At 37.6% G+C, this 12500-nt stretch overlaps 1 protein-coding gene across 1 annotated transcript in view; it reads left to right on the forward strand.

The window, feature by feature from the left end:
- The first annotated feature begins 2708 nt into the window (after positions 1–2708).
- The window catches only part of LOC135226662 (zwei Ig domain protein zig-8-like), a 22227-nt gene continuing 12435 nt past the window's right edge, over positions 2709–12500 (forward strand). The window contains exons 1-2 of the mRNA XM_064266374.1: positions 2709–2745; positions 3460–3677. Coding sequence (XP_064122444.1) covers positions 2709–2745; positions 3460–3677 — 255 coding nt within the window. The remainder of the gene's footprint in view (positions 2746–3459; positions 3678–12500) is intronic.

Raw genomic sequence — 12500 nt, forward strand, 5'->3', positions numbered from 1 at the left:
TCTCTCTCTCTCTCTCTCTCTCTCTCTCTCTCTCTCTCTCTCTCTCTCTCTCTGTTAATTCAAAGTTAAACACTTCAAGTAAATCCCACGATGGAAGCCCATCTTAAATTTGGCTTTCGGATTATAATTTTAAATCGGCCGATTGCTCCTTCTCCAAAAGTGGGTCCATCCAGTCTCTAGGAGATATTCATTTCTATTTTTGGGGTAGCTGGAAAATTCTGGAATTTCTGGAAATTCTGGAAAATTTCGACGATTCCATTTGTACTGGCTGCAAATTCCCTTTGGGGGAGGGATTTCCTCACAGAGATATGATTTTTATTAAATGGTTTCGTTAAGTGGACAGAAGGAACAAGATGTGAAATCTTCTGCAAAGGATTTGGTGTTCAAGAGATTTCTTCGGCACAATCGAGTTTTCTGTTCAGCGTAAAATCAACGCCACCCAAAATAGATCTACCTTTCTGTGGTCTCGGCATAATCCTGTGTGCCAGACGTACGATTATGGCTAAAATTAAACTTAAAAAAAAAAAAACCTGAGGCTAGAGGGCTGCAATTTTGTGTGTCTGATGATTGGGAAATGGATGATCCACACACCAATTTGCAGCCCTCTAGCCTCAGTAGTTTTTAAGTTCTGAGGGCGGACAGAAAAAGTGCAGACGGACAGACAAAGCCATCACAACATTTTCTTTTACAGACAACTAAAAATGATTATACAATATTATAATTTAAAGCCCTCATACTTGGACTGAAGGAACAAGATGCGAAATTCTGCCAAATTAATGATGATTTGAGACGAACAATACATTAATTAATTAAGTAGGGAAAAACTCTCTATCGCGTGAGTATATATCATGTTCTAAAGGGTCCACAATAATACAAAGTGTTAAGAGTCCGTGTATAATTTTTAATTTTTAAGACCTTACAAAATCCTTTCGAACCCTTCCCTGGGTTCATCTTCCTAGATGAACCCAGGGAAGGGTTCGAAAGCTTTTTGTAAAGTCTTAAAAATTATACTCGGACTCTTAACACTTTGTATTATTGTGGAACCTTTAAAATACATTAAATTTTGATAAATTATATATCAACGAATAGAAAATAAAGGGAGGTATTGAATTTCTTAAAGAGATTACCTGTGATAAAACTGGTTGCAACGTATGAAAATTAAAACATTTTCCAACTGGACAGAATGAAAATGCCATTCTCTCTAAAACATTTACAGTTTGTGACGACAGATACGTCAGATTTTGACAAACCACGTCCCATCGAATTCAAATTGAAAGGAAAACTCCTCTGCGTTTCTTTCAGAGATTTAATCTGACAAAAATGATTCTAAAGTATTACAACTCGAGGCTAACTCATCTGAACAGAAAGAAACGTCAAATCATTTCCCAAATCGTTCGAAATTTCGGCGACAAACATGTCAGATTAGGACAATGAACAACGCCATTTCAACAAATCTTTCATATGCTGACAAAACGCGTCACATGGAATACGACAAACGAAAAAGAAGCATTACATCTATTACATCTCCTCTTATAAACAAAACCTTTCTTAACTGAACAACAGAAATAAATGACAAATTCGTGACGACCAAAATATGATAACTAAAACCTTTCGTAAGTGAATAGAAAGATGAAACAGAATTAGGGTACTTCCCAATCACTGACAATTCTGGCGGCGAAATATTTCGCTTTCTTATCCAATGGACCTAAACATATCCTTTTATAGAATTGCCTGGGACAAAATTGATCCCAGAATATGATATAAGCGAAACTTTCGCGGCTGAAGAGGAAACCAAATGATTTTCCGTCCGAATCATTGACAATTTGTGACGACAAGTAGTGTTTCAGACCTAAACAGAACGCACCTCGGCCTAATGCATAATAACTCGAGGCGCTCCGAGCAAATCGCCTTTATGAACGCGTCTCTGGAACAACGAACGAGTCCATGAAACAATCCCTGATCAGCCTCACAAAAAAAAAGTGGGGGGGGGGGGGGATGGTGGGTCTTTTTACATCTGGGAAAGCGAGAGAGACAGAGAGAATATTCCACTTCCCTGTGGGAAACTCTAAATAAAAAATATCTTATTTTAATGGAAATAAAAATGGATTACATAATGAGAGAGAGAGAGAGAGAGAGAGGAGAGAGAGAGAGAGAGAGAATAAACCTTCCACTTCTATACTGCCAGATATAATTCAAATGATACAGTTTATGGCAATGAGGAGGAGAGAAGAAAGACACCAGGCGATAAAGCAGACAAAATAAATTATGAGTTTATTTTGCCATGGAGACAAAGATTGTGGGGCAATACAATTAGAGAGAGAGAGAGAGAGCGAGAGAGAATATAAATACTCCACTTTTATACCGGCAGACATAAATAAAATAAGTTTATTCAGTGGAAATAAACAATGGACAATACAATGAGAGAGAGAGAGAGAGAGAGAGAGAGAGAGAGAGAGAGAGAGAGAGAGGGACACGTCCTCCTCCTCTCGGCGATCATTATCAAAATGGAACATCTTAATGCAATTGTTTGGAAGCCTCCACCACGGGCTGTTAACCAACGTGTCGGGTCTTGGCAAAATTGAATGCCTTTAGCTCAACGCCAGCCAAGCCAACCAAGGGATAGATGCTGGTTGTTCCTTCTAAGGATTATGAGGATCTTTCCGCTGTGCCAAAATGGCTGCTTCGTACGCGTTTGGAAATTATGCACGATGAGGATTGGAGATGCGGTCGTGGGGCCAGTGCGATGTAAATGGAGGTCGGCTAAGCATTAAGTTGTAAATTAGGATTATGCTTTCTTTTTTGGGGACCTTTTTGGATTAACTGAAGTTACGTTCTATTGGTGAGTAGGATAATATGTACATATATGTATACATATAATGTATGTATGTATGTATACATATACTATCCTACTTACCAATGGAACGAAACTATAATTAATTAGCCAGCTTTTTATTCAGTTACTTGCCTGTTTGTGTATTCATTTTTTGGTTAGTATATATATGTATGTATATATATATATAATATATATATATATATATATATATATATATATATATATATATATATATATATATAAACTAATCCGTAAACATTAAGCAACAGAAATGAAGCTATTATTGTAGTTTCGTTATTGGTAAGTAGGATAGTATATGATGATGTGTGTATATGTATATATATATATATATATATATATATATATATATATATATACTATACATATATGTACATGCATACACTATCCAAAAAACAAAAACAAACAAACAAACAGACAAGTAATTCACTAAAAAATGTAGACTATAGTAACCATCACATGGCACAAAACATACTTCCAATTCAAATTATGTACATACAGGCTTTCTGAGTCTCTCTCTATAACCCTATGTATCCTACGAGTCCTATTAAGTCCTATATATACTCTGTTATATTACTTCTCGTAACCCCGTCTCATTTATTCCTCAGACATCAACGCCACGGGCGAGAGCTACTCAGACGAAGGGCTGCAGGAGAACAGGGTGACCGTGGGAGAGAGAGGCAGCACCGCCTTGGGCTTCGTGGACGACCCGAACTTCGACTCCGAGAAGCCGTACTTCGACTACGAGCAGTCTGCCAACATCACTGCCCTGTTGGGCAAGACGGCCATTCTCAACTGCCGCGTGAAGAATATCGGCAATAAGACGGTTAGTGGGTTGTACTCTGTTCATCAGACTATTCGCTTACTAGGGGAGTAAGTCTACATACTACTTTGTAGCTGTTGTTCTTGCTGTTAGTCTTGTTGGGGGTTGGGTAGGAAAGGTCTATGAAAGATCCTATAAAAAGGTCTAAAATGGTGTTTGGATCGAGTTTCGCTTACTCGGGGAGTAAGCTTACAAACTTCTTTGTTCTTGTTGTTGTTGTTCTTATTGTGGGGAGCGGGGTAGGAAAAGTCTATGGGAAATCCTAAAAAGGTCTAAAATGGTGTTTCGCATCGAGTTTCGCTTACTCGGGGAGTAAGCCTACAAACTACTTTGTTGATGTTGTTATTGTTGTTGTGGGGGGGTAGGATAGGTCTATGGAAGATCATACAAAATGTCTAAAATGATGTTTTGCATCACGTTAAAGATACAGGAATTTTTGGATAGGATATCTATGATTTATCTATTAGAATGAAAATGTAAAAAATATATAATGTTAAGTTAAACATTTCAGAATAATTATTTCTAATAAAACATAGCGTATTTATTTTAATTTTCGTTGGCGAAACAAGGATCTATTTGACCATAGATTTTAGCAAGTTTTAATTTACATTAAAAGTTAGGAATGTAATGTTTACAACTTATGGGCGAGGGGATAATATTGTACACGTCCCAAGTGAGCTGGAGGTCTGATCATGCCTTGTTATTTTTTTCCTTAAGTTAGTTTCTCTATTTATATATCAGCATTTATTTATTTACATAATGTTTATTTATTAACTTTTTACTTATTAATCTTGCACATTCTATATAATTATATGTTTATTTATTAACTTTTATTTATTTTTCATTTATTTATTCATTCCATTTATTCATATATTATTAATCCATATTTCCTTATTTTTTATTTATTATGAATTAATTTATTTACTTTATTTTGCTTTTATTTATTTATCTGTCAATTAGTTTTCATTTATTTTTCCATTTTCTGTTTTTTTGGTTTTTTTTCTTTTTGATATTACTGTTCTGATTTGATTTAGGGGAGGGGTTCCTTAATCGTATCCTTTTCGCCGGGTGCGTGGGTGGTGGAAATGTGGGGGGAGGGGGGTTAGGGAGGGAGGGGGGGAGGGAGGGGAGGGAGGGAGGAGTAAGGGGGTTTAGTCATATTGTACCAACAAGCATAGTTTGGACCCAAACGCTGCCTAAAATTTATGTCCGTCAGATTATGATAAGAAGCAGGGGAACGTTCGTGAATAAATTCTCGCTGAGTGTGTGTGTGTGTGTGTGTGTGTGTGTGTGTGTGTGTGTGTGTGTGTGTAATGAGAGAGAGAGGGAGAGAGAGAGAAACAGAGAGATAGCTGTTCTTTCCCTGCAATCACCACCGAGATCTTGCGTTTGAGAGAGAGAGAAGAGAGAGAGAGAGAGAGAGAGAGAGATTCTTTCCCTGCAGTCACCACCCAGATCTTTCCATCGAGAGAGAGAGAGAGAGAGAGAGAGAGAGAGAGAGAGAGAGAGCTTTCACACGACGTAGTATAATCATTCTCGCTTACAATGGTTGGACGTTATTAAGACCAACAGCCCCGGCCGAATTCAACCTCTTTGTACCCAGAGGCAGAATTCGACAGTTAAGAATTTAAACCCCCTGGACCTTTGATGGCCCGAGCTGAATGGCCTCTGCTGCTAGCTGCTGCTCTGCCAGCTAGCTGCCAGCTAGCTACCTACCTCGACAAATATCTCTGACCGTAAACTGGCGAAAATTGGTCTTAGTTATTGCTTGCAATTGGCCGTGATGTGGATCGTTCAAGCGACTGCAGGACCTGGCTGGCTGGTGGTGGCGATCTCTGCATTTGTTAGGCTGCTAAAGAGGGGCATATCACTGCTCACTGGTCAGGGAGTTAATGGTGGACAATGACGTTACTGGATAGCTTTTTCAATTCTATTTTTTTTAGTTATATTTGGTTCGTGATGGGTGTGATGTATTTTAATGTTTATCTTCGCTCTTTCGTTTGAACTTCTTTTGAATTCTCTAAACGTTTTCCGAAGCATTTTACGCGGTGTATCAAACCTGCGGCATTATTTACAAAAGATATGCCACTATCCACTCAACTCAGAGTTTGTCCTCGATACCACTTCCACAAAAGGGTCATTCTAAGTCCTTGCACCTTTGTGGGGGAGGGGGTGGAGGGTTGGGGAGGGGGTGGGGGGGAGGGGGGGAGAGAGAGAGAGAGAGAGAGAGAGAGAGAGTCATGCGATCCGTCACTACCAGATAACGAAACGATCAGAGGTACGAAGTTTAAGATAAGAACAAAGACTTTATGGCTACGTTTTTTTTTTTTATTTCGGGGTTGTAAAACCTTTTAATTCGTGTCAAAGCTGTGACGTTTAGGCCCGTTTAAGATTAAACAAGGATCTTTAAACTTTGTTAACGCAAAAGCAGTAATGTTTGCATTTTGTTAATACGAAAGCAGTAACATTTACTTTTTGTTATTACGAAAGCAGTAATGTTCAAACTTTGACATGAAAGCAGGAATGTTTCAACTTTTTATACGAAAGCAGTAATGTTTAAATCTTGTTATTACGAAAGCAGTAATGCTTAAACTTTATTAATACGAAAGCAGTGATGTTCAAACTTTTCATATGAAAGCAGTAATGTTTCAACTTTTTATACGAAAGCAGTAATGTTTAAATCATGTTAATACGAAAACAGTAATGTTTAAACTTTTTATACGAAAGTAGTAATGTTTAAATCATGTTAATTTGAAAGTAGTAATGTTTAAACTTTTTATACGAAAGCAGTAATGTGTAAACTTTGTTAATACGAAAGTAATAATGTTTAAACTTTTTATACGAAAACAGTAATGTTACAATCATGTTAATACGAAAGTAGTAACGTTTAAACTTTTATACGAAAGCAGTAATGTTTACTTTTTTATACGAAAGTAGTAATGTTTAATGTTATTTTTATTTTTTTACCCACCAAAGGAAGTGATGTTTGAAAAAACTTTTTATAAAACCCCCCGAAAAGTCAGTAATGTTTAAAATTTTAAATCATGTTAATACGAAAACAGAAATATTTACGAAAGCACACGAAAGGTTACATTTTGTTAATACGAAAACAGTAATGTTTATAACTGTGAGTGCGAAAGCAGTAATGTTTAAACTTGTTAATACGAGAGCAGAAATGCTTTAAACCCCTATAAGCTTAACAAAGTTATCATTATTTGGTTATCAGCCAACAGCCAGTCCTAGAGAACGTTATTAATTCATTTCGACCTCGTCAAATTTTCATATCTAGAACCCAGGAACATCAGCCACACACACATAAATGTTTACGCACAAAACATGGACACATTTAGCCCGTGAATCAACCCAGATTATTTTTAATGGGCCTCCAAACTGGGATGAACACAGTATTTGTGGGGGTCTAAATGCCTTACATTTCGCTAAGTCCTTCAGATCAGCTGTTTATTGTCGATATTCAAGCGAGATGTGGACTCTGAAACGCAGTGATGTTTTTTGCTTGATGTTTCTGTCAAATTTAACGTCTGCTGTCTTTGTTTTTCTATGTTTCCTGTTGGTAAATGGGGGAGATATATGGTTTTATTCTTATTTTATTAGTATTCGTCTCCACTTTCGTAAATATATAAATTGCAGATTAAAAATGGAAACAAGTAAATCGTGTATATATATATATATATAGATATATATATATATATATATATAATATATATATATATATATATATATATATATATATATATGTGTGTGTGTGTGTGTGTGTGTGTGTCTATACACATACATACATATGTATATATGTACATATATAAAATAAATACTTACATACATACATAAACTGGAAAGCAAAATTCAGCAACATAAATACACACACACACACACACACATAAACACATACATAAATAAACTTGAAAGCAAAGCTCAGCAGCATAAATACATACACACATACATAAATAAACTTGAAAGCAAACCTCAGCAGGATAAATATATATGCAGACACACATATATATATTCAACCTCGCGGGAATATAAAAAAAAATATCCATCTGGACGCCCCGTGAATACACAGCGTAGCAATATTCCGGTACGGTCGGAAATCTTGAGCAAAGTAATGGTTTTCTCACCTTTACTGCCGCCAAGTTGCCGGTACATTAGGTGAACTCGTGTTCCCTAGGTTTCTTTTTTCTTTTTATTGTCGTTACGGACACACACACCACACACACACACACACACACACAGGAGGAATAGAAAGAGCTGACGTCAGCACAGAATAGATGGGGAGGAAAATAAATTGATAATTTCTTGTGTAAAAGCCAAAAGCCAGCCGCGCTCTGGAAGGCGAGACTAGGACCGGAAGAGAGAGAGAGAGAGAGAGAGAGAGAGAGAGAGAGCGAGGGGGGGGGGGGGGAGAGAGAGTTGTAGGAAGAGGGAGTTAGGAGGAAGGAAGGAAGTTGAAATTCATTCCCTGGATTTGGAATCCAAAGGTATTTTTCAGGGCGATAACAAACGGTCCGAATGGGAAGAAGAAGGAGAAGAAGAAGACGAAAAAGGAGATAAAAGAAGAAGAAGAAGAAGAAGAAGAAGAAGAATAAGAAGGAAAAGAGCTTTAGAAGGTCGCCCCATCGGAGCGGCGTCAGACGACACTAAAAATACCTGGATTATGATCCACGAAAACGAGAAGAGGAAAAGTGGGATGATTCTGGAAGGAAACATTCTGGAAAACAATTCCAGAATGGTGACGGCGGTCTGCTGTGACTAGGCTCTTTCTACGGACCGTGTAGGATTGAATCCAGGGCTCTTTCTCGGAATCAAGTGCAATTGAATTCCAGGATCTGTTCCAGGGATTGAGTGGGATTGAATTCCAGGATCTATTCCAGGGATTGGGTGGGACTTAATTCCAGGATTTGCTCCAAGGATTGAGTGGGATTGGATTCCAGGATCTATTCCAGGGATTAAATGGGATTGAAATCCAGGATTTGCTCCAGGGATTGAGTGGGATTGGAGTCCTGGATCTATTCCAGGGATTAAGTGGGACTGAATTCCAGGATCTATTCCAGGGGTTGAGTGGGGTTGAATTCCAGGATCTATTCCAGCGGTTGAGTGGGGCTGAATGCCAGGATCTATTCCAGGATGTGAGTGGGACTGAATTCCAGGATCTATTCCAGGGATTGGGTAGGACTGAATTCCAGGATCTATTCCAGGGATTGAGTGGGGTTAAATTCCGGGATCTATTCTAAAGATTGAGTGCGAATGAATTCTATGATCTATTCCAGAGTTTAAGTGGCATTGAATTCCGGGATCTATACCAGGGGTTGAGTGGGATTGAATTCCGGGATCTATTCCAGGGAATGAGTGGGACTGAATTCCAGGATCTATTCCAGGAAGTAAGTAGGATTGAATTCCAGGATCTGTTCCAGGGATTTAGCGTGACTGAATTCCATGATATATTTATCTCTCTTGAATAATGGAAACTGTTTTTTTCTTTTTTGTAAGTCTTTCCTAGTCAACCCCCCCCCCTCTCTCTCTCTCTCTTCTCTCTCTCTCTCTCTCTCTCTCTCTCTGGCTCACACTCCAAAATGAGAATTTCCACGGAAGGATATATATAGGTTATGAGGAGATCTGTATCTGTCGGCCAAGTAAGGGGGAAAAGTAATGGACGCCTCGGGGTGGTAAAAAACGAGGCCCCCCCCCTTTCCTCCCCACCCCCTACGTCATCATCCATTACAGAATCTTCTACAGCATCCATCCTGTAGCCAAGTTTCTGTAGAGGTCTCGCTGTATGCTGATGCGGGAGTTTTATCTTTATGTAAATCTTCATGGAGGAGAGAGAGAGAGAGAGAGAGAGAGAGAGAGAGAGAGAGAGAGAGGAGATGGGGGGGGGGGGTGGAGGAGGAACTTGTTATTCTATAACAGAAATGTCACTTTCTGTAGAATGTGAAATGTCCAGAGGAGTAATTTTTAATTTTTTATTTTATCAAATTACAGAATCAGCAGCAAATAATATATATGTAAATCTGAGCTATTGGTTGACCTTAGGGCTTGTAATAATAATAATAATAATAATAATAAAAATAATAATAATGAATAATAATAATGAATAATAATAATAATAATAATAATAATAATAATAATAAAAATAATAATAATAATAAATGTGCATAAAATAGTAAAAATAATAAACACATAAAATTATCGGGAATTTGTAATTAGTAATAATAATAGTAAATGATAATGAAAATTGAATCAGTTGCGAATTAAAAATAACTGAAAGTATTTCATTCATTATAAAACGTTAATAAAATTGTGAGCTTAATAATAATAATAAATTAATAATAAATAATAAATATAAGAATAATAATAATAATAATAATAAAATATGAAATTCACTGCAGAATAAAAATACTGGTCAATCATCCCATTCATTATTGTAAGTCCATGATATATCTGACAATACCCATTATAAACCATAATAAACAGAATAGGTTGCAAATGCGTTGCTCTCTTCAATTGCAGTATAATTTCCATCACTCATTTTTCTTGTTTTCTGCTATTGGTCTGTCCGTCCGCACTTTTTCTGTCCGCCCTCATATAAATGACTAACTGGTGCTAGAGGGCTGCAAATTGGTTTGTTGATCATCCAACTTCCAGTCATCAAACATACCAAATTGAAGCCCTCTAACCACAGTAGGTTTGATTTTATTCGAGGTTAAAATTAGCCATGATCGTGCGTCTGGCACTATTGAGGCAAGAGGGCTGGAAATTGGTGAGTTGATCATCCATCTTCCAATCATCAAATACCCTAAATTGCAGCCCTCTAACCACTAGTTTTTATTTTACTTGAGGTTAAAGTTAGCCATGATCGTGCGTCTGGCACTATTGAGGCAAGTTAAGGCCTTTTCGGAAATTTTCATCACCGAATGTCGCCTGGAGTTTCAATAAATTTCCCAGATTTCTCATGGTCAACAGGCGCGCTGTAAAATGGCCATGCAATCATATTTTCTCAGAATTATTTACGATGTCTGCACAGTATTCAAGGTGAAGTTACAGCCTTCCTTCGTAATAAAATCATAGATTATTTGTTATGGCTAAAATTGCTGGATTTATTCGGCACATGAAAACTCACATTACCTACAATACGCTTCGCAGTCCTAAGCAACATTTTCTGTAAATTAGACCATAACCCTTCATAAATCGTAAGGGATATTTAAGGCATAAATTGTGTCAGTTGGGTAGAAACTATATTTCCTTCAATATTCACATTTTTATGTTATATTTTTTATTTTGAAATGTTTCCGTTCTGAATGGAATATTTCTCTCTGACCGTAAGGAATTCTTTATGGAATATTTCTCTCTGAACTGACTGGATTCAAAGTGAAATATTTTTCAACATATTATTTTCATTATGTTTCTCTGCACAGCTGATACTTCGTGAAGTATTTTTCTATGGATTATTTTATTCTATTTGCAACATTTTGTTTTCTAAATAAATCACATTCTCAATATAATAACATCCTCTAAATCACTTGCAATTCTTACGAAATGCTGTCACGAAATGGTTCGTATTCTCAATGAAATTCTTTCTAAGTAGTTTGTACTATTTATGCAATATTTTAGTAAAAGGTACTTTTTCTTCGTGTAATATTTTTCTGTATTTTGTGTACATCTTTTATGCAATAGTTAAGCGGATAAGACACATATTCCTAACAATAAAAATCTCAATACACTGCCTCTAGTTGTAATTTCATTTTAATCCCTGGGAAAGCTAAATATTTTTCTAAACCATTTAAACTCTATAGATACAGAGATATATTTTCTAGAAGTCCTTCACAGCTGTTATGCAATGATCAAGCTTGCATGACTGCAATATTGAAACAATATAGAATTCTGTAAACATTCAACATTTTTATTTCATTTTTAACTCAATGAGTAGCATATTTTATCTAAATTATTTGCAATCTTTGTACAATTTCTCAGAACTGTCTAAAGGTGAGTTTACACTAAGTTTCATCCTACGCTGTATGCGTAAGACTCATCACCAACTCCTCCCAAATTCTTGTTAGCCCCGCCTACTGGACTGCTCATCAAGGGTCACGCCACACCTCTGTCACCATAATGAGCAGTCCAGTAGGCGGGGCTAATAAGAATTTGGGAGGAGTTGGTGATGAGTCTTACGCTGCCTCACCACCAACCTCCCAAATGTTTGTTAGCCCCGCCTTCTGAACTGTTCATCAAGGGTCACGCACCTCTGTCACATAATGAGCAGTTCCAGTAGGCGGGGCTAACAAGAATTTGGGAAGAGTTGGTGATGAGTCTTATGCGACTCATCACCAATCCTCCCAAATGTTTTGTTAGCCCCACCTTCTGGACTGTTCATCAAGGGTCACGCACACCACTGTCACCATAATGAGCAGTCCAGTAGGCGGGGCTAACAAGAATTTGGGAGGAGTTGGTGATGAGTCTTACGCTGACTCATCACCAACTCCTCCCAAATTCTTCTTAGCCCCGCCTACTTGACTGCTCATCAAGGGTCACGCCACACCACTGTCACCATAATGAGCAGTCCAGTAGGCGGGGCTAACAAGAATTTGGGAGGAGTTGGTGATGAGTCTTACGCGACTCATCACCAACTCCTCCAGAATTTTTCTTAGTTCCCGCCTACTGGGACTGCATCAAGGGTCACACACACCCACTGTCACCATAATGATCAGTCCAGTAGGCGGGGCTAACAAGAATTTCGGAGGAGTTGGTGATGAGTCTTACGCACGCAGCGTGGGGTGAAGCCTAGTGTAAACTCACCTTTAGATATGCAAGTTGACT

This window comes from Macrobrachium nipponense, chromosome 15, assembly GCF_015104395.2.
Source record: "Macrobrachium nipponense isolate FS-2020 chromosome 15, ASM1510439v2, whole genome shotgun sequence".
Taxonomy (NCBI): domain Eukaryota; kingdom Metazoa; phylum Arthropoda; class Malacostraca; order Decapoda; family Palaemonidae; genus Macrobrachium; species Macrobrachium nipponense.